This window comes from Balaenoptera physalus (assembly GCF_965194825.1).
Source record: "Balaenoptera physalus genome assembly, chromosome: Y".
In the NCBI taxonomy this organism is placed as follows: Eukaryota; Metazoa; Chordata; class Mammalia; order Artiodactyla; family Balaenopteridae; genus Balaenoptera; species Balaenoptera physalus.
In genome coordinates this window covers 906,019-927,946 of record NC_138904.1, presented here as the reverse complement: position 1 = coordinate 927,946, position 21,928 = coordinate 906,019, and the positions used below count along the sequence as shown (strand labels likewise).

At 56.9% G+C, this 21,928-nt stretch overlaps 1 protein-coding gene across 2 annotated transcripts in view; it reads left to right on the top strand.

Annotated features, from left to right (window-relative positions):
- The window catches only part of LOC309653361 (putative bifunctional dTTP/UTP pyrophosphatase/methyltransferase protein), a 27,111-nt gene extending 5,212 nt beyond the window's left edge, over positions 1-21,899 (top strand). Inside the window, exons 4-14 of one of the 2 annotated variants that reach the window (XM_082447968.1) lie at positions 445-509; positions 1,248-1,309; positions 2,794-2,902; positions 4,779-5,166; positions 7,970-8,132; positions 11,790-11,980; positions 13,430-13,547; positions 14,341-14,484; positions 17,538-17,660; positions 18,211-18,437; positions 18,651-20,010. In XM_082447968.1, the coding sequence (XP_082304094.1) occupies positions 445-509; positions 1,248-1,309; positions 2,794-2,902; positions 4,779-5,166; positions 7,970-8,132; positions 11,790-11,980; positions 13,430-13,547; positions 14,341-14,484; positions 17,538-17,660; positions 18,211-18,437; positions 18,651-18,767 (1,707 nt within the window). In that variant the 3' untranslated portion in view covers positions 18,768-20,010. Of the gene's footprint in view, positions 1-444; positions 510-1,247; positions 1,310-2,793; positions 2,903-4,778; positions 5,167-7,969; positions 8,133-11,789; positions 11,981-13,429; positions 13,548-14,340; positions 14,485-17,537; positions 17,661-18,210; positions 18,438-18,650; positions 20,011-21,603 lie in introns of those variants that run through there. The other variant, XM_082447969.1, reaches the window with a different exon arrangement.
- The last annotated feature ends 29 nt before the right edge of the window (positions 21,900-21,928 follow it).

The window sequence follows — 21,928 nt, the reverse complement described above, 5'->3', positions numbered from 1 at the left end:
CAGTAGAATATGACTCAGCCGTGAAAAGGAGTGAAGCCCTGACACAGGCTACAGCGTGGATGGACCTTGAACACAGGATGCTCAGTGAGAGAAGCTGATGCAGAAGGACACACAGTGTGTGATTCCATTTGCAGGGAATGTCCAGAACAGGCAAATGCACAGAGACGGAGAGTGGGTTAGGGGTGTCAGGGGCTGGGGAGGGAGATGGGGAGTGACAGCTCATGGGGATAGAGTGTTCCAGATGATGAAAAAGTTCTGGAACTCAGCAGTGGTCCTCGCCCACCCCTGGAAATGTACCACACAGTTTAGTTCAAAATGGTGAAATTCATGTTATACAAATCTCTCCTGCTTTAAAAAAAAGTGAATCTAAAAAGTGGACAGTGCAGCTTGCGCAGACCAGCTCAGGGAGCGGAAAACGACGCTTCCCTCCCGTTTCTCTTGCAGGCGGTGGGAGCCACGATCCTGGAGAAGCCTGTGGACAAGCAGGACGCCTACCGCATGCTGTCAAGGTGGGCGGGTCTTGGCCGTCCTCCGGGGAAATAGTCCTGCGTCCGACAGAGCCTGGGCCCGGTGGAGGGGCCGCGCTTCCTCGGGGTGGGTGGGGGGTGTGGGTGTCCGGGCATCACCTCCCCCATCTCCCACCGGCAGCCCCTCCTGGTTCAGGGCAGAGGATGGGCCGGTGCCCTTGAACCTACGCCATGTTGGCCTCACCCTCATGGGCTCGCCCGGGAGCCTCCGTGTCTGCCCCTCCCCATCTTCCTCATCCCGACTCCACCTGACTTGTGTGCCCAGGAGCCCAGTGATCCTGAGCTCCCGCGATGGGGAGCAGGCCCTGGGCCTCTCAGCACCCCGGGGGTGGGGGGGGCCACACCATCGCCCGTCTTCAGGGCCTCTTCCTGGCTCAGCCACCCTGCGTGTCCGCGCCCAGGAGAGCAAAGGGACCCGAGAGAGAGGCGGCTGAGAGCTGCCAGGACCCGGGTCCTCCCGGCACGGCCGGCGACGCCTGTCGGGGCCCGGGTGCTCCAGCCTCGCCTCCCGTGAGACGCCCCGGCCGCCCCCCAGCCCCCGCTCCGAGAGCACGGAGCACACTCTCGCCTGGACCTGCGCGGTCGCTGCGGGAAGGTTTCCCCGGAGACCGCGTGGCCGGGGCCGGCGGGTGGACCTGCGCTCGCGCCCGGTGGTGGCAGGGGTGGCGCTGTCTCGGACACCCCACACGGTCGCCCGCTGGGCCCCGTCGTGTCTTGCAGGCTGAACGGGAAGGAGCACAGTGTGTTCACGGGCGTGGCCATCGTCCACTGCTGCAGCAAAGGTACCGCGGCCACCTCCGTCCGCACCCCCCCAACCCCGGGAGCTGGGCGTCGTGAGGAGCCGGGGGTCCGCGGGGGCGGCTCTGTCTTTGCTCCACGTGACCCTGCCTTCCCGTCCTGCCTGCGAAAGTCGGGGTCCCACGTGGGAATCCTGGGGTTCACCCTGAGCGCCCGATGGAGACCGTGCGGGGGGGCGCGGGCCGTCATAAAAGCCCATCCAACGCGACCGGCCCAGATGCTTTCTTTGAGGTTTTTGGTCTGGAAGGTGGAGGAGTTTGGCCCCTGTTGGCGAGGGTTTTCTCTGTGTGTGTGTGTGTGTGTGTTTGTGTGTGTGTGTCTGTCTGTCTGTTTTGGCTGAGCCGTGTGGCTTGTGGGATCTCAGCTTCCCGACCAGGGATCAAACCCGCACCCCCTGCAGTGGAAGGACAGCGTCCTAACCACTGGACCGCCAGGGAAGTCCCAAAGGGCTTTTTTTTTTTTTTTAATGCACAATTTTTAAAGCTGCTTAAAAGAGATTTTAGGTCCAGGAAGGACCCTGAGGCTGAGTTTGAGCTCTTGGGCTCCCCGAGCACATCCCGCAGATGGGTGACCGCGCGTCTGTCTGCTAATTAGCGATTGGGTTACTCTTACCCTCTTGGTCCGTCCTGGACTTTAACCTGTGCTCTTTGGGGAGAAAGCACTTGCTAGACAGTGCGGTTCCTTTACCTGGGGCTTGAGACCACAGGCATCCATCCTCCCCCATCCTGGGGACCACATGTCTGAGGTCAAGCTGTCCCAGGGCCGAGCTCCCTCCAGGGGCTCCAGGGGAGGGTCCTTCCCGCCTCTTCCAGCTTCTGGGGGCTCCAGGCGTCCCTGGGCTTGTGGCCGCCTCCCTCCCGTCTCTGCCTCTGTCTTCCCGGGGCTTCTCCTCTGTGTCTGTGTCTCTCCTCTTCTGTGTTTAGAAGGACCCTGTCATTGGATGTAGGGCCACCCTCCTCCAGGAGGACCTCATCTCAGACCCTTCACTGCATCACATCTGCAGAGACCCTGTTTCCTAATAAGGTCCGGTTCTGAGGTTTTCAGAGGACGTGACGTTTGGGGGGCCCCATTCACGCCAGGACGGCCGGTGTGGAGAGCCCTCACGATTGGCTGCCGTGCATAGCCACCGTACTGTGTGCCTGGGGCATTTCCAGCCCCACAGCCGAAAGCCTCGTGTAGACTGCAGCATTACCCTGTGGTAACTGTACTCCACGAATTAGCGCAGAAGCCAGAGGCCCGTCTCATCCGGCTCTGCAGGCTGCAGCTTTTTCTCCTGCTTGCCAATTCTGTTGCCCTCTTTTCTGTTTTATTCTTTCTCTTTTCCCTTGTCTAAAAGGAACTGTTAACGACCATATGTGAATTCCACGCAAAGCTCAGGCCAACTCCCCCCAGAGGCAGCGGCTAGAACCTGGGGACGCGGGGGCCTGGCGCCGGCCACGTACCCTCACTGCGGGGTCCTTCCTTGCAGACGGCCGGCTGGACACGGAGGTCTCGGAGTTCTACGAGGAGACCACGGTGACGTTCTCGGAGCTGTCGGAGGAGCTGCTGTGGGAGTACATCAACAGCGGGGAGCCCATGTGAGTCTCTGTTGGGAGCTGCGGTGCCGAGTCCCCGCTGTGGGCGGCGGACAGGCCGGGCGCGGGGCTCCGCCTGTGTTGGGGGCCGGTGCTCCCGACGAGCCCGGTGCCCCGGTGCCTGGAAGGTGCTGGAAGGATGCCTTCCTAGGGGTCCCCGTCCCGTGGGTGCTCCTACAGCGCAGCCGGCCCCCCAGGGCGCCACGACGGTGGGGCAGCCGGGGCCGGCCCCTGGAGGGCAGAGGTCACCGTGACCCCAGCGTCACGCTGACCGCCCCAAAGCGCGCCGGGTCCGGGCTGCAATCTTGTCAAGGTCACGGAGGCTCAGCTTGTGCTCCAGCCTCGCTGGCTGCACGCCCCAGCCCCGCCGGGGCGGGGCTCGGCGCCAGCTGGTGGCTGGTGGCCTCGCCACGGCTCTGACGGTGCCTCGGGGACCAGCCTCCCCGTGTGTCTTCGGGAAGCGGCTCACTCAGGGTGCTTGCGAGGGGCCGGGCACCGACAGCCGCGGGGAGGTGAGCGCAGACGCCCTGGGCTCCTGAGACCGAGGGTCCGAGCACGTGTTCTGCTGGTTAAAGCCCGTCTCAGGCCTGTTCACGGTAAAGGCCGGGGAGAAGAGTCTCCCTGGGGTATTGGTCTCGTGGAAGCAGCCACAGCAAAGGGACTCCCCACTGGCTTGTCCTTCTGGCGGGCGCGGGAGCCCCCGTTGCAGGGTAGTAAGGGGGTGCCGTGCGCCCGGCCCGGTTCTCGCCATCTTCTGTGATGATGAGTTCTCACAGGAGCCTCAGCTCTGGGGCATCCTAGTCTGCTTGGGGTCCTAACAGAGCCCCACAGGCAGGGAGCTTGTACACAAGAGACATGTATCTCTCACCGTGCTGGAGGCTGGAAGTCTGAGGTCCTGGCGGGGCCACATTTAGCGTCTGGGGAGGCTGCTTCCTGGCTCCTAGATGGTGACTCCTCGCTGTGTCCTTGCCTGGAGGAAGGGGCCAGGGAGCTCCCTGCGGTCTCTTTCAGAAGGACACTAATCCCGTCCACGGGGGCTGCCCCCTCATGACCTCGTCACCTCCCCGAGGTCGCACCTCCCGACACCATGGCGTCGTGGGTTAGGATTCCGCAGGGCGCCGGGCTCTGGCTGGTGCCGGCTGTCAAGAGCGGAGCTGCTGGCTATCGGGGCGTCTCATCAGGACAACACACCAAAACGAGGGGCAGCGTCAGGCCGTTCACCGCCGCAGCTGCGGCGGGACCAAGAGGCCGAAGCAGAGGGCATGCCAGCTCCCCCGTCCCCTTTCCCCCAGGAAAGGGCCCGGGCGAGGGTCGGGGGGTGGGCTCGGGTGTGGGGACCATGGGGGTGGGTTCACTGCCGGGGGGGCCCCAGATTACTGCCCCTGTCGCTTTATGGACCCGTGTCTGGCCCGGAGGGAGAGGCAGGGGAGTCAGGGTGGAGGGAGGGGCTTCACGAGCCCCTCTTCCCTCGTAAGGAGGTCTCAGCAGTGGCGCCGGGGAAGACCTGGGCCGAGGACCTACATGAATGGACATCCGAGGGCCGGGGCTGCAGGTGGCAGCAGAGCACAGCCAGGGGCCTGGGTCCTTGGCAGCGATCCCCCCCCCTCAGAGAGCCTGCTGGCGGCCATGCGCCAGGCCTGGGGTGGGGGGCAGCTCCCTGAGTGCCCGCCAGGTGCCCCTTGCCACGTCCCAGGGCGGGACCGAGGGGTCACTTGGGATCTGGGCCCGGACGCCCCAGGGCACAGCCACCCGGGTCCAAGGTTGGCGGGTTCCCCTGCAGGGGTCCTGGCTGCAGGTCTACTGACCCCGGGAAGGTCAACGTCGCTGCATCTTCTCTCCCCTCCTCCCCCCCTCCCCCCGCTGTGCTTCCCCACCCCAGGGACAAGGCTGGCGGCTACGGGATCCAGGCGCTGGGCGGGATGCTGGTGGAGAACGTGCACGGGGACTTCCTCAACGTCGTGGGCTTCCCCCTGAACCACTTCTGCAAGGAGCTGGCACGCCTGTACTACCCGCCCCGCCCCGAGGGCCTGCGGCGGGTCAAGCGCGACTCCATCCCCGCCGTTGACACCTTCGAGAATCTCAGTGACACGGAGGGAGGTGGCTCGGACCCAGGTCCGAGCGCCGAGGGCGGCCGTGGTGGCGAAGAGGCGGACGGAGACCGGTCACAGGCTCCCGGCGCGCTGGATGCAGCCCTTAACGGGGCGGACAGCCGGCCCCCGTTCCCCACGGGCCTCCTGGAGCTGATGGACGGCTTCAAAGCATCCAAGGTACTTGTGTGATTCATGACCACGTGACCCCAACACAGGGGAGCCTAAAACCGCAGGCATCCATCCTCCCCCATCCCGGGGACCACAGCTCAAGGTGTCCCAGGGCCGCGCTCCCTCCAGAGGCTCCAGGGGAGGGTCCTTCCCGCCTCTTCCAGCTTCTGGGGGCTCCAGGCGTCCCTGGGCTTGTGGCCTCATCCCTCCCGTCTCTGCCTCCTTCTTCACGGGGCTTCTCCTCTGTGTCTGGGTCTCTCCTCTTCTGTCTCTTAGAAGGACCCTGTCATTGGATGTAGGGCCACCCTCCTCCAGGGGGACCTCATCTCAGACCTTTCAGTTCCTCACCTCTGCAGAGACCCCGTTTCCACATGAGGTCTCATTCCCATATTTGGGGGGTCAGGGCATGCACATGTCCTTTTGGGGCCACTGTCGAGCCCATAACTGTGGTCTGTGCCTGGAGGGGGCAGGGCGGGGTCTGTGCGGGTGTTTGAAGGTGAGCAGGGCTCACGTGACCCCAGCGAGGGGCCCACACTATGTCCCCAGCCCAGGGAGGTGGGGCTGGAATGCCGGCCGTGCGGCCGCCTCTGGGACCCTGCAGCCCTGCTGGCCGGGCAGCAGGTGGATTGTGGCCCCCAGGACACCAGCTGCCTGCAGGGCAGACCAGGTCAGGGTGTGCGTCCTCGTCGTCCTGTGGCCTCGGGATCCCGGGCAGCCGTCCCAGCCAGAGGGTGTCCTGGGCAGGGGAAGGGGCAGCACTGGGCCAGCTCGATGCTTCCTGGAACCAGCAGGTACCTTTGGCCACAGACTGCCCTGTGCCCACGCGCAAGGCCGCTGTGCGCAGGTGTTTCAGGGAAGCCCCAGGCCCGGGGCCCGACGGGGAGTGGGCTGGGCAGCGGCCCACCCAGTTGGCCTCCACCATCTCTCTGGCTCTTGTGGACGCACTTGTGCGCCCGCCCAGCTGTGACACATGGCCCGGCCCTCCCCCTCCCACCAGACCCTCTCCTGCAGCTCTGGGCTCCTGGGGGTTGGAGCAGGGGGCAGGCTTGCTCCTGCTGGGGCCCTGCAGGGGCCGCCTCAGTGGCTCGTGGCGAGACAGGACACTGGCTGGGGAAGGGCTGGGGGCCTGACCTTCCCCTCTCCACCCCGGCCACCCTCCTGTCACCTCCTCCTCAGGAGAGGGGACCTGTGTGCCTAGGACGGAAGGTGGTTATGCTGCGTGTAGGTCAGATTCTGTGATCCGCCTGGAGATGCTGGTGCAGACGCGCTGCTGCAGCCCGTCAGGCTGGCACTCGGTGTAGGTGTGCTGTGCTTCCACGGTCTGTCGATCTAGCATCTGTCCATCCATCCGTCTGTCCATTTCATTTGTCTGTCATCTATCTCATCAATCTATATATACTGTCATTATTGTCTATGTACCTATCATCTGTCCATCCGCCCACTGATCTAGGTATAATCTATATCCGTCGTCTCTGTATGTCTATTGTTTACGTATATCTATTGTTATTATCATCTGTCTACCTTCTGTCCATCCATTCATCCATCCGTCTCGCTACCTATCATTTGTCTATCCACCAATCTATCAATCATCTATCCATCTATGTATCATCTATGTCTATATCTATCATCTATCTATACGTATCATTTATCTATATATATATCTATCATTATCTATCTTCTCGCTATCCACCATTAATCTAGCTATCATTTACCTATCTATATCTATCTGTTATCTATATTTATCTATCTACATCATCAATGTATGTATACCTACAGTTATCTATCTATATAACTATCATTTGTCTATCCATCCCTCCACTTATCTGTGTATAATTTATATTTGTTATCTCTCTATATCTGTTATTATCATCTATCTTCTCTCCATTGTTCATCCATCCATTTTCCTATCATTTGTCTGTCTCTATCTCTATTTACCTATTTATCTGTCATCTGTCTATCCACCTGCTTATCTGTCATGTCTGTCTGTATCTATCGTCTGTGTCTATTATTATTCCTATGCACATATCCACCCATTTATATATCATCTCTATCTATCTCTATACATCATCTGCATGTCTGTTATTATCACCTGCCTACCTGTCTATCCCTCCCATTTACCTCCCCTATCTACATATCTATCCACCCATTTACCTATCTGTCACCTGTCTGTATCTGTCACCTATCTACATACCTCGCCGTCTGTCCATCCACCCTCGTGTGACACGGGTCTCCTTACAAAGGTCTCCCAATGGCTGACCGTGCCGACCAAGCCGGGGTCTGTCGGGGGTCTTGGAGCAAGTGTCACCCACCCCCCGCCCCAGGTCAGTCACGGTAGTTCTGGATGCAGCTCAGGTCGGGCTCTTCCCCGAAGCACCCCTTTACTTGCCCCTGGAGGTGTCTGCGTTACGAGGTGAGAGCTCCAGGGAGGTTTACAGTGTCACGTGAGGGTGTGTCCTGAGCAGCGTGGAGCGGCCGTGGCCCGCGCAGAGGCCCCGTCTCCACGTGGTCTCATCCTGAGGTCCTGGGACTTGGGGCGTTGGCGTAGGAACCTTGGGGGGCACCACGCAGCCCCTGGCAGCAGTGCTTTGGTCTTTCTCCGCTGGGACGGTTTCTCTGCTTGGTGTTCGTCGACTTGGTCTTACCTGGAGCAAACCTTGTACACCCTGGAGCCACGACCCACTCTCCTCTGCAGAAGTTTCCCTTGAGCTCGATGTTTTCGACCGTCCTGCCCTCCCTCTTTGGAGCCCCTGGGAATATAGAGCAATTGATAAGTCACGTTGTATGTCCCACTGTAACTGTTCTTCGCGGACAGGTCCTGTTCACGGCTTGCAAGCTCAAACTGTTTGATGTGTTGAAAGACCAAGGCCCCCTGAAGGCCGTGGATGTCGCCCGCAAACTCGACGCCTGCGCGGGCGGGACCGAGCAGCTGCTGGATGTCTGTGCGGCCCTGGGGTTACTGGAGAAGACGCGCAGAGGTGAGGGGCTCGCAGGGTGTCTTCCCAGCAGCTTCGCCTGCGAGACCGAGTCACCAAGAGACAGCGGCTTCTGAGCCGAGGCGGGGAGCACAGACCATCATCCATCACCCCTCTGCCCCAGGAATGCCCCAGAGGGTCAGGAGCAGAGGGTGGGCGGAAGGAGGAAACGCGCGCGCGCGTGTGTGTGTGTGTGTGTGTGTGTGTGGTGTGTGTGTCCGTGTCCGTGTGTGTGTGTGTGTGTGGTGTGTGAGGAGACAGACTTCTTTATGGGCTCAGAGGGCCCGTATCAGCCAGGGTTCTCGAGAGAGACAGCCCATAGGGTATGAATGTGTGCACAGCATAAGATATCTGTTTATTCTTACTTATGTGTTTAGATAGGCAGACAGATGAGGTGGATGGATGGACAGATAGATAGCGATTGATAATAGAGGTGATAGATAGGTACATGGATGGATAGATAGATGATAGATAAACAGATGATACGTGGATGGGTGAATGGACAAATAGTTAATAGATGGGTGGACGGATAAATGACGGATAGATGGATTGTTTGGTTGATAGGTGGATGCATAGATATGTAGATAGATAAGCAGATAGATGGATGAAGAGGTAGAGGATAGAAAGATAGCTAGGTTGATAGGTGATACATAAATAGAGGACAGGTGGATGGATAAATAAATGGATGGATGGATAGATAATAGGATAAGTAGATGGATAAGATGATGGATGGATAAATAGGTACTAGATTGATAGATCAATAGATATAAATTGATAATAGAGATGATAGATAATAGATGGGTGGATAGATAGATAAATGATAGATGAATAGATAATAGATGGGTGGATGGATAAATAATAGATGAATAGACAGATGATAAAAAGATAATAGATATGATCGATACATACACAAATGCTAGATGATAAGTAAATAAATAGATACATAGATGGATACATGATGATGAAGATAGATGATTAATAGATGAGAGAGATACATGGAGATGATTGATAGGTTATAGATGCATAGGTAGATTGATTGATGGGTGGATACTTAGGTATGTAAATAGGTAAGTAGATGGATGAACAGGTAGCTGATAGAGATAGATATGATGCATGCATAGATCAATGGTCGATAGACGATAGAAAGATAGATAGTTGATAGAAAATACATGATAGATGGAGGGATGGATGAATAGATAATAGATGGGTGGATGGGTAAATGACAGATGAATAGAGAGATGATAAAAAGATCAATGATAGGTAAATAGGTACATGTACACTTGCACAGGTGATAGATAGTAAATGAATAGGTGGATGGTAGATGGGTGAATAGGTGATGTTGAAGATAGAGGGTTACTAGATGAGAGAGATACATGTAGATGACTGATAGGTAATAGATGGGTAGGTAGATACATAGATAGACAAAATGAAGTAGATGGCAGACGAGGTAAACGGACGGACGAAGGGTGACAGCGTGGGTTTGCTGGGTGCACAGAGCTCTCAAGGGTGTTCTCAGACCATCTGGTCCTTGAGCAGGTGGAGAGAGGCAGGGGCTCAGGAGACCCCAGAGCAGGAGACACAGTGTCGCTTCTGTGGCGAGCAGGGAAGCAGGGTGCTGGCAGAAGCCCCCCAGAGCTGCCCCTCATACGAGAGGCGGACAAGTACACGCTAAAGATTTGGGTCACAGGATGCAGAACTTCCCCCCAGCCAGAGCACCTTAGTAACATTCTCCTCCATTTTTTTTTTTTAATAAATTTATTTATTTATGTTTGGCTGCACTGGGTCTTTGTTGCTGCGTGCAGGCTTTCTCTAGTTGCAGCGAGCGGGGGCTACTCTTCATCGTGGTGCGTGGGCTTCCCATCGCGGTGGCTTCTCATTGCGGGTCATGGGCTCTAGGCGCGCGGGCTTCAGTAGTTGCGGCACGTGGGCTCAGTAGCTGTGGCTCGCGGGCTCTAGAGCGCAGGCTCAGTAGTTGTGGCGCACGGGCTTAATTGCTCTGTGGCACGTGGGATCTTCCCGGACCAGGGCTCGAACCCGTGTCCCCTGCATTGGCAGGCGGATTCTTAACCACTGCGCCACCAGGGAAGCCCCTCTCCTCAACTGAAAATAATGACCAAATGTGGAGAAAGGGTCTGAGGTCCGGGCTTTCAATTCCTGCTACCTGAGGAGTGTCTTAGAAGTCTTTGAGTGCACCTCAAACCAACACAACATTGCTCATCAACTATACTCCCATATAAAATAAAAAGTTTTTTTAAAATGTATATTTATATAATTAAAGATAACAGTCTTTAAAAAAACGTGTGAGGACTTCCCTGGCGGTTCAGTGGTTAAGGCTCCGCGCTTCCACTGCAGGGGGCCTGGGTTCCACCGCTAACTAAGATCCCGCGTGCCGTGCGGTGCCACCACAAAAAAGAAAAAGAAAAAGAAAATTAAGCAACAATAAAAATTCAGTTTCTAAAACAAAGACAACATGTAAAGTGCCGAATGGGGCTTCCCTGGTGGTGCAGTCGTTAAGAATCTACCTGCCGATGCAGGGGACACGGGTTCAAGCGCTGGTCCGGGAGGATCCCACATGCTGCGGAGCCACTAAGCCCATGTGCCACAGCTACTGAGCCTGCGCTCTAGAGCCCGCGAGCCACAACTACTGAGCCCACGTGCCACAGCTACTGAGCCTGCGCTCTAGAGCCCGCGAGCCACAACTACTGAGCCTGCGCTCTAGAGCCCGTGAGCCACAACTACTGAGCCCACGTGCCACAACTCCTGAAGCCCGTGGGCCTAGAGCCCGTGCTCCGCAACGAGAAGCCACCACAATGAGAAGCCCGCGCACCGCAAAAAAGAGCAGCCCCCGCTCGCCGCAACTAGAGAGAGCCCGCGCACAGCAACAAAGACCCAACGCAGCCAAAAATAAATATAATTAATTAATTAATTAATTTAAAAAATAAAGTGCCGAATGGACAGTTAGTTTCAATAAGCTTCTTAAAAGTTCAGAAAAGGAAAACCGTAGGCCCCATGCTGTTCTTTCCATCTGATGACCGGTGTTACGTGGGGCTGTGGAGGTACAGGGGGTCTCAGCCGCCGTCCCCTCTGCCTGCAGCCTCCGATTCTGCAGGTGGGGGTGTCCCGGCAGGGCCCCTGGGGGCCGGGCCGGATGGACAGCCCGCCGGGAAGTGGGAGGAGAGCGGGCTGCCCCACGCCACTCAGGACTCCGGAGAGGCAGACCCCGCGGGATATGGACGGGCTGGTTGCGAGCAGTTGCTGTCTGTGCCTTTGGGCTCCGGCGCGTCTGAACCCCTCCGGCTGGCCGCTCGGTGCTTGTCTGCTCTCGAGGCCTTCAGCTGACGGGGTGAGACCCACCCACGTTACCTAGCGCCACCTCCTTCACCCAAAGTCCGCCGACTTGCAGGTGCCAAGCACGTGACCAAACCGCGCCCTCTCCCCGATGGGGACGTCTCACTGGGGACTGTAGCCTGGCCAAGTGACCGTCCCGGGGGCTTGGAGGGTCACCTCGAGGAAGAGCAGCATCCTTGCGTCCTTGCCTCTGGGCGTCCGTGCGCTTGGCACTTAGCCGGAGAGACGATGCTTGTGCTGACATCCCGGTGACGCTGGGCGGTGGCTCGCCCCGCGGTCAGCTGAGCCGGCACACGACGCCTGTCCTTTCAGGTTACAGCAACACGGCGGTGGCGACCCTGCACCTGGTGTCAGACGGCGAACACTCTCTCCTGGGCCTGGCCGAGTACAATGACGCCCACGTCTGGGGCGTCTTCACACGCCTGGGCCTGGCCGTGCGGGAGGGGGCGGGCCAGGCCCGCGGGGCTCTGGGGGTGACGGAGGAGGAGGAGCACCTGTCCCAGGTACTGTAAGCCCGTGTTCCTCTCACGTCCCGTCGGTGCTGCTGAGGGACCAGTGGGCACGGAAACGTCTCAGATTCGGGACGGTCCGAATCGGTTGGGAATCCCAGCGGGAGGCTGCAGATGGGGAACGGTGGGGACGCCGTGGTGGGGAGGGTGCGGCTGGCTGTTCACAGCTCCTGAAAGGAGGGTTTTTCTAGGAAGGGGCTGCCTTGAATCAAGGCACCGTGTTTCCTACGTGGAGTTGAATTGCACAGACTTCTGCTTCTCAGCTCAGTGCAGGGTGTGCAAAGGGCTTCCCGGCCCTTCCCCCGCCCCCTGGCACCCACGACCCCTGTTCACTGTTGTGTGGGAGGGAAGGGGTCTCAGAGGGTCTTGGCTGATCTTGGAGGGTCTCAGAGGGTCTTGGGTGGTATCTGAGGGTCTTGGGGGGTCTCGGAGGGTCTTGGAGGGTCTCAGAGGGTCTTGGAAGATCTTGGGTGGTCTTGGAGGGTCTCGAGGGGTCATAGAGGACAGTGTCCTGGGAGATGCCGAGGTCCCCAGGCCCCAAATCTGGGTGAAATGGCAGCACCACCATCCGTGGCCTCAGGCAAACGACTCTGGCCCCCGCGGCCCCTGTCTGCACCGGCCCCCCCCCCCCGCCCCTTGGGATTTGGGCTGACTCCCTGCCCATCCCTCTCCTCCTGCCCACCCTCCGGAGCCCTAAGAGGGTCAGGCCCAGGTGGGTCCCCTGCACGCTGTCCTGCCGGCCTCCTTCTCTGACCCAGGGGCTCATTCCCTCCCGCCTGGGTGGGGCCCGAGCACACATGGACCCCACGGGGGAGCTGGGCAGGGAGCCCTGGTCTCTGTAAACGATCAGATCAGATCATCCTCAGTGAGATGACAGCTGAGGGGGCAGGGGGTCGATACCCCCTAAGTCCTCCTGATTTGGTCCAGTGAGACCCGAATGGGGAGTCGGCAGTCTCCCGGGAGGAGACCCTCTGCAAACTGGAAATCAGACCCTGAGGGTGCGCCGTGTCAGGATTCAGCGGAGCTGCCCTTCTGGCAGCACTCCAGCCTCGCCGCCGAGCTGGACACAGTTCAGACCAGTGCCCCCTCCCAGCCTGCTCTACCCCGGACCCCTCCCCGCCCTGCTCTACCCCAGACCCCTCCCCACCCTCCTCTACCCCGGACCCCTCCCCAGCCTGCTCTACCCCGGACCCCTCCCCAGCCTGCTCTACCCCGGACCCCTCGCGCCCTGCTCTACCCCGGACTCCTCCCTGCCCTGCTCTACCCCGGACTCCTCCCCGCCCTGCTCTACCCCGACCCCTCCCCACCCTGCTCTACCCCAGACCCCTCTCCATGATCCCTCCTGAGCTCCCCACCCACACAAATGCCAGGTGGAACCTCATCCCGGGTGCAGGACGGGCTGGGCTCCGGGTGGGTCTCCTCAGACCCTGCTTCCACCACCAGAGCAGGGAGATGACGCTGCAGTTCATGAGGGCCATGCACAGCCTCAGCAAGCTGACCGCGCACCACGTGGCCACGGCCTTCGACCTGTCCCGATTCACCTCTGCCTGCGACCTGGGAGGTACATTCACCCCCTCCAGGAGTCGGGTGCAAAGGGCTACATGCGTTTCTTCTCTCGTATTAAATCTAGGGCACCTTACCTGCTAATAAGAATTGCAGAATGGGTTTATCTCTACAAACCATCTGGGGACCTAAATATATCCAGGGTGGGTGCGGGGGCTTGGGCTGATATTCCCAAGTGCTAGGAGGTCCCAGGGATGGCCCAGGACCCCTGTAGAGGTTATGGGACCCTTCCTGGTGGCTGCCAAGTAGGGGAGGGGCCGTGAAGCCCATCTGCTGCCATCGCATCAGGTATTATGCCACACACACCCTCCACCCCATCCCAGAAAATCCTTTCCTCAGGACAGTGGATGGAGGAGGAGTAGATGCCCTGCCCAAGGGGTGTAGTGGGATTAGTGTCCTAGGAGGGCTCCTGAGCTGCCAGCTTGCATTTCCCCACCCTCTGCACACCTTTCCTCCTGGTGGCCCAGAGTGGCTGCTGTGGCACCAGCCATTGCGTCTGCATTCCCGCAGCAGAAAGGGGCAGGGAAGAGTACAACTCCCTAGAGCTTTGCTGTCAGGATTCCCCACGAGTCTGTGCCTACCCCACTCACCTGCTCTGGGCCAGCACCCGCCCATGAGGCCCTGACTTTGAGACACCAGTGATCTCCCCACTGGCTGACCTCATTTCGGGGCACAAGCCTCAGGCCACATCTGAGAGCATCGTTTTGGTTTTGCCAGAGCTGAACTCTGGAGACACTGCAAGGGTTTCGTACACGCCAGGAGGGTCCAGAGTCTGCCTTTGCTTCTCACAGGCTGCACGGGCATCCTGGCCCACGAGCTCGCCCGGGAGTACCCGCATCTGCAGGTGACTGTGTTTGACCTCCCAGAGGTCATTGAGCTCTCTGGGGGCTTTCAGCGTGGCGGACGACAGACAGAGCGGATCCGCTTTGTGCCAGGTCAGTGTGGCTTCATGTCCGCCGGGTGTCAGCATTTAGGTGACCTTATTTATCTCGTATACAGAGCGGGTGTGTGGGTCTGTATGTGTCGGTATATGTGAGTGTGTCTGTGTCTGTGTGTGTATCCATCTTTCTCTGTGTTTCTGTCTGTATGTCTGAGTGTGTGTGTTTTTGTTTGTGTGTTTCTGTATCTGTGGGTATGTATCTGGGTCTGTGTGTGTGTATGTGTATATACGCACGTTTCTGTGTGTTTCTGTGTCTGTATGTGTGGATCTGTGTGTTTCTGTGTGTCTATGTACATGTATATGTATGTATCCGTGTGTTTGTGTATGTATCCATGTTCCTGTGTCTGAATGTTTATACCTGTGTATGTGTATATCTGTGTGTATTCTCTGTGTGTCTGTATGTGTCTTATATCCATGTTTCTGTGTGTCTGTGTGTGCATATATACTGGTGTATCTGTGTGTCTGTGTATCTCAGTGTCTCTGTGTGTCTCTATACATGTATGTATCTGTGTGTTGATGTGTCTCTATATGCGTATGTGTCTGTGTGTGTGCATCTCAGTGTGTGTGTGCACGTCTGCACACGGGCGCATCTGCAAACCCCAAGAACAGGAGTTTGAAGTTCTCAGCGAGGGCAGTAGCCGGGCGGGAGGGCAGGTGGGGATGGGCACGGGCCAAGATTGGCGTCTGCAGATGTCGACCAGCGACCCAAGCCTCACAGGGAAGTGACGTGGGGGCTACAGCAGGAAGGCCTTGGGGTGGATGTGAGGAAGGAATTCCCGGCGGGACCGGATTGAAGGGAAACTCTTGACACCTGGTGACTCATCCACACTGTGGCCCTGAGGGTGGATGTGCTAGAGGGACCTGTGCCCCACGACCGCCTGATACTTTCCTACTTAAAAAAAAGAACCAGTCACCCTGCTGTGGACTGAATTGTGTCCCCAAGTGCCTATGTTGAAGCCCCACCCCCAGTGTGACTCCTATCTGGAGGTAATTAAGGTGAAGGAGGTCACAAGGGTGGAGTCCTAATCCAGCAAGACCGCGTCCTTAGAAGGGACACCAGGAACATCTATCTATGTATCTATCGTTTATCCATCATCTATCTATCTATGTATGTACCGTTTATCTATCATCTATCCATCCATCATCTATCTATCTATGTATCGTTTATCTATCTCTTTATCATCTATCCATCCATCCACTTATTTGTCTATCAGTGTATCTATCTATCCATATCTATCCATCTATCCATCCATCTATCATCTATCTATCTGTGTATGTAACATTTATCATCTATCCATCCATCCTCTGTGTATCGTTTATCTATCTCTCTATCATCTATCCATCCATCCACTTATTCATCTATCAGTGTATCTATGTGTCCATCCATATCTATCTATCCATCCATCTATCATCTATCTATCTGTCCATGCATTATATCTACCATCTAGCTATCTATCTATCCATTCATCCATTTATTCATCTACCATCTATGTAACTATCAATGTAGCTATCTATCATATCTATCTATCTTTTATCTACCTGTCTTTATATCAATCATCTATCATTTATCTATATATCTATCATCTATTATTTATCATCTATCCATCCATCCACCTATCATTTATCTGTCCTATCTATCCTATTTATCTAATATCTATTATCTGTCTATATCATCTATGTATCCATCCATCATATCTATTATCTATCATCTATTTATCTATCACATGTCTATATCTATGTATCTCTTCATCCATCCGTCATATCTGTTATCAATCTAGGTATCATCTATGTATCTATCATTTATCTATTATCTATACCTATCTATTCAATATTTATCAATCTATCATTTATCTACCTCTCTGTCTTTATATCAATCATATATCTATCATCTGTCTACCTACTATTTATCATCTGTCTCTCCATCCATCCATTCACCTATCATTTATCTGTTCTATGTATGTACGTATCTATCTATCTGTCTATCATCTGTGTCTCCCCACTGTGAGGACACAACGAGTAGACCACTACCTACAAGCCTAGAAGAGGGTCTTCACCGGGAACTGACCCTGCCAACACCTTGATCTCGGATGTCCAGCCTCCAGACCGTGAGAAATCAACGTGCGTTGTTGAAGCCCCTGTCGGTGGGACTTTGTTGCCTCTGCCTGAGCTGACAGAGACACACCCTAAAGCTTCAAATCTAGGAGCAGCACGACGGAAGCTGTGCTACTGATTCACCATATATAGGAAAGAGAACCACCAACGCAAAAAAAAAAGAAAAAAGAAAAGAGGCGGCGCATATTGTCCATCTCTGTGCAGCTGTCTGGGGCCACCCCTTGTAGACTTGTCTGCACCCCCGTGTTTACTCTCCCTTCATGCCAATTCGAAATGTTTTCTTTCTTGTTTTGTGTGTGTAAATGTGAGCTACATCTAATCCACTGTGGAACGAGGCAGGGTTAGGAGTAACAAATAGCAAAGGTGTCTGTGTCCACAGTTAGAGATACACATTTGGTAGCTGCAGGGACAAATGACCCCAAAGTGGGGGCTTAAAATGACCCGAATCCATCCTCCCCCAGTTCTGGGGACCAGACGTCTGAGGTCAAGGTGTCCCAGGGCCACGCTCCCTCCAGAGGCTCCAGCGGAGGGTCCTTCCCGCCTCTTCCAGCTTCTGGGGGCTCCAGGCGTCCCTGGGCTTGTGGCCGCATCCCTCCCGTCTCTGCCTCTGTCTTCCCGGGGCTTCTCCTCTGTGTCTGTGTCTCTCCTCTTCTGTGTCTTAGAAGGACCCTGTCATTGGATGTAGGGCCACCCTCCTCCAGGAGGAGCTCATCTCCGAGCCTTCCCTTCATTTCAACCGCAGAGACCCTGTCTCCGGAGGGCCCGTCCCCAGGTCAGCCCTCGAACGTCTCTTTCTTGGAGAACACAGACGTCCCCACCGCAGGCAGTGTCTCTTTCGGTTTCATTCCTTGTAGAACGTGGTGCAACTCCTTTCCGTCGGGTGCAGGCCCAGTTCCTGTGGCCCTAACGGCTCAATCCCATTTGTTTTAAAACCAGGTGACTTTTTCAAAGACAACCTCCCAGAAGCAGATCTGTACGTTCTTTCCAGAATTCTGCAGGACTGGCCGGATGACAGACTCCACAAGTTACTGAGCCGGATCTCGAGCAGCTGCAAACCAGGTGAGACCACATCAGGCACTTGCCTTTTGTAACACATAAAGACAGTTTCCAATTTAAAAAAAGAGTACATGTTATAGAGGAAGCTCCCCGTCCTCCAGCCCGCCATCTGGTGCTCAGTTTACCGGCTCCCCGAGGACGTACCTCATTCTCGGGTGTCAGTGATGCGTTTCTGAACTTTCTGGCGCCAGCGTCTGGGGTCTCGGGCTCATGGACGCCCCCTGCGGCCGTGTCCTTCCCCGGGCCCCGCTGGGCTCAGGGTCTCCCTCCTCCGATGATGATGATTTTCCGGGCTGCTCTGTGGTACCCAGCCTGTCCCCACGGCGCTCAGGGCCAACGTGGGTCATCGGGCTCGTGGAGTCGAGGGGACCAAGCCGCCCGGGCCCCTCCCTGCGTCCCCACGTCCAGCGGCGCAAGACGAGCTCTCTTTCCACGTCCTGCGACCCTGGCATCTCCTGGGGCACCTCCGCTGCCTCTTCTGTGCGGTTATGGAACAAAATAATCAACAATCCGGGGTCACCTTCAACACCCAAACGCCCCTCCTGTTCTCCAGCTCTCAGGAAAACGACCCCCGTTCCCGATCTCTTATTTCGGACAAAAGCCAGAATGAGGGCTGAGTCCACGTGGGCGGTGTTGCAGGAAGTGACCGTGTGGCCGCCGTCCTGGGGCCCCGTCTCCTGTAGCCGTGACCTGTTCCCAGGACCCGTGCGGCTTAGTACGACTGCAGCCCCTCCCCTGGGGTCTGAGCCCTGCAAGCTGCGACGGGCACCTCCACCTGGGGTACCCAAAGGGCCGTTTCTTTTTTTTTTTTTTTTTAGTTAAATTTATGTATTCTTTTTTTAGAGTATAGTTGCTTTACAATGTTGTGTTAGTTTCTGCTGTACAGCAAAGTGAATCAGTTATATGTATACATGTATCCCCTCTTTTATTTTATTTATATATATATTTTTTGGCTGCATCACGCGGCAAGCGGGATCCTAGTTCCCCATCCAGGGATCAAACCCGCACCCCCTGCATTGGACGCGTGGAGCCCTAACCACTGGGCCGCCAGGGAAACGCCTAGGAAAATATGAAGAAAAGCGCGGAAGGTTAAGTACATTCTTTAAATGAGCCGGTTTCAGTCCCCAAGACAACCGTGTAGTTGAGGCGTTCTTGTTGGTCCCTGTAGCACGATGAAGACGGCCCCCCCCAAAATTCACGTCCACCTAGAATCTTGTTTGGAAGTAGGGTCTTTGCTGATGTGATGAAGTGAAGGGTCTGAGGTGAGGTCCTCCTGGAGGAGGGTGGCCCTACATCCAATGACAGGGTCCTTCTAAGAGACAGAAGAGGAGAGACACAGACACAGAGGAGAAGCCCCAGGAAGACAGAGGCAGAGACGGGAGGGATGCGGCCACAAGCCCAGGGACGCCTGGAGCCCCCAGAAGCTGGAAGGGGCGGGAAGGACCCTCCCCTGGAGCCTCTGGAGGGAACGCGGCCCTGGGACACCTTGACCTCAGACGTCTGGTCCCCAGAACTGGGGGAGGATGGAGGTCTGTGGTTTTAAGTATTTTGTTCCGGCCGCCCCAGGACACCCACACAGCCTGTGAGATGCCGGTATTCATGTGGTCACAGGGGCATCACACGGACATTCGGGGTGCCCTCCCCAGGAAAGTGGCCCCAGGAGGGCCGGTTCCTGTCTGCTCCCTGCTGCGTCCCCAGCCCGAGACCAGAGCCCCCACGTGATGGATGGAACACGGTTGAGAAGGAAGGAATCGCACAACAGGGGTGCCCCTGGGGGCGGGGCAGGGCCGGGAGATGTGAGAGCTGGATTCTCACCCACCTCAGAGACAGTCACTGAACCTGCGGACAGTCAGTTCGAAGTCGCGTTTATACTGCGAAGGGTTTTTGGGGGCGGGGGTCCATGGGTGTGTTGCAGCTTAGACCTGCTGGCTAGAACTGCTTGTTAGATGTTCAGCACTCCTGCCAGCCAGCTCATACCAAGCTGTCAGCGTGAAATTGGCCGTGGAGGAAATACTTAGAGCTCAGAAATTGGCAGGCACCGGGAACCAGGGCTTCCCTCCACCCCCGTAGCTGGGATTGCAAAGGTTGCCTGCACCCTGGGGACAGTGGGGTCACAGATAAGAATTGAGCGTGACCTCCTGGGAATTCCCTGGCGGTCCAGTGGTTAGGAGTCTGCGCTTTCAGTGCCGAGGGCACGGGTTCAAACCCTGGTCAGGGAAGTAAGATCCTGCCAGCTGCACGGCGAGGCCAAAAAAAAAAAAAAAAGACTTCCTTTAATATAAGGCTTTTGGAGCCCATTGAGTTAATAAGCCCGTGTATCCACGAGTTTGAAAAACATAAAAACTGACAGAGAACAGAGTGAGCATAGCATATGATCCCAGTTCTTTTTATTGAAGTAGAGTTGCTGTACGATGTTACATAAGTTACAGGTGTGCAGTATAGTAATTCGCCATGTTTAAAGCTTACACTCCATTTATAGTTATAAAATATGGGCTCTGTCCCCTGTGTTGTACCAGATATCCTTGCAGCTGATTTTATAACTAACAGTGTGGGGCTATGATCCCCATTTTGTTAACTTCATGTTTACTGAAATGCCTAGAACCCAAATGAGATTTTGCACCAGAATTCTCCCAGTTACCGTCACCGGCGTGCAGAGCTGGGGCGCGTGTGCCACCATCTGCTTTGCGCGTTTTCTGGGGGTCTCCCCAGGTAAGCCAAACAAAAGGAAGAAGCACGCGTAAGCTACCTCCTGCCCCTCGGCTTCCTGCCCCTCGGCTTCCTGCCCCTCTGCCTCCTGCCCCTCGGCCTCCTGCCCCTCGGCCTCCTGCCCCTCGGCCTCCTGCCCCTCTGCTTCCTGCCCCTCTGCCTCCTGCCCCAAGGCTTCCTGCCCCTCGGCCTCCTGCCCCTCGGCCTCCTGCCCCTCTGCTTCCTGCCCCAAGGCTTCCTGCCCCTCGGCCTCCTGCCCCTCGGCCTCCTGCCCCTCTGCTTCCTGCCCCTCGGCCTCCTGCCCCTCTGCCTCCTGCCCCTCGGCCTCCTGCCCCTCGGCCTCCTGCCCCTCTGCTTCCTGCCCCTCTGCCTCCTGCCCCAAGGCTTCCTGCCCCTCGGCCTCCTGCCCCTCGGCCTCCTGCCCCTCTGCTTCCTGCCCCTCGGCCTCCTGCCCCTCGGCCTCCTGCCCCTCAGCCTCCTGCCCCAAGGCCTCCTGCCCCTCTGCCTCCTGCCCCTCGGCCTCCTGCCCCTCGGCCTCCTGCCCCTCTGCCTCCTGCCCCTCGGCTTCCTGCCCCTCTGCCTCCTGCCCCTCGGCCTCCTGCCCCTCGGCCTCCTGCCCCTCGGATTATCTTCTCCTGGCTTGGCTCCTCCTCCGTCACAAGCGCTCCTGAAAACACATACGCCGAGAGGTGGGCAGGTACAGGAGTGTGAACACGCACGCGTACTTTCTACTTCCCACGGCTCTCGTGTACGTTGCTCCCAGCGACGTGCAGCTCCACATGCAAACACCACGCTGCATAAAACAGAGAACCAACAAGGACCTACTGTACAGCACAGGGAACTCTGCTCTATATACGTACATGTATAACGGAACCACTTGTCTGTACACCTAAAACTAACACGTTGCAAATCAACTATAATTAAAAAAAAAAAAAAAGATAATCTCACTGAACCAATTAAAAGTCAGAAAAAAGAAAAAAAATCCCGCTCCTGGTGCCCTCGTGGCCGGTGGCAGCCCTGTGCCACAGGTCCGCCTGGGACACTGCTGCCAGGGAAGTCCCTGTGCGGTCCCTTACGGCATCAGGGAGGCTGCGGCTGTGTCCCTACACTCAGAACCCCTGCCGTCCGTGTCTTCCTGCAGCGAAGCCCTTCAGTGGGGAGCCCGGGGCCCCCGCAGGCTGGGTCCTGAGACTCCTCCCCCACCCCGTCTCTCTCTGTCTCTGCGTCTCTGGCTCCCCAGGCGGTGGCCTCCTGGTGGCGGAAGCGGCGGTGGAGGAGGAGGGGGCGTCGCGGAGCCCCCGGCTGCGGACCCTGAGCGCCGGGCAGCCCCGGAGCCCCGACGAGCACCGCTGCCTCCTGCAGCGACACGGCTTCCGGGACGTGCGGGTGGCGCGTGCGGGGGACCTGCTGCGCGTGGTCCTGGGCACCCGAGCTGCGCCCTGAGGGTCACCGGGAACCCGGCGGGGCCCAGCGCCCGGCAGTGAAGGGTTCCTGGAGAGCAGGTGTCACCGGACAGATTAAAGGAGGCGGAAAGCACGGCTGTCTCCGCGCGTCTGTGGCGCTCT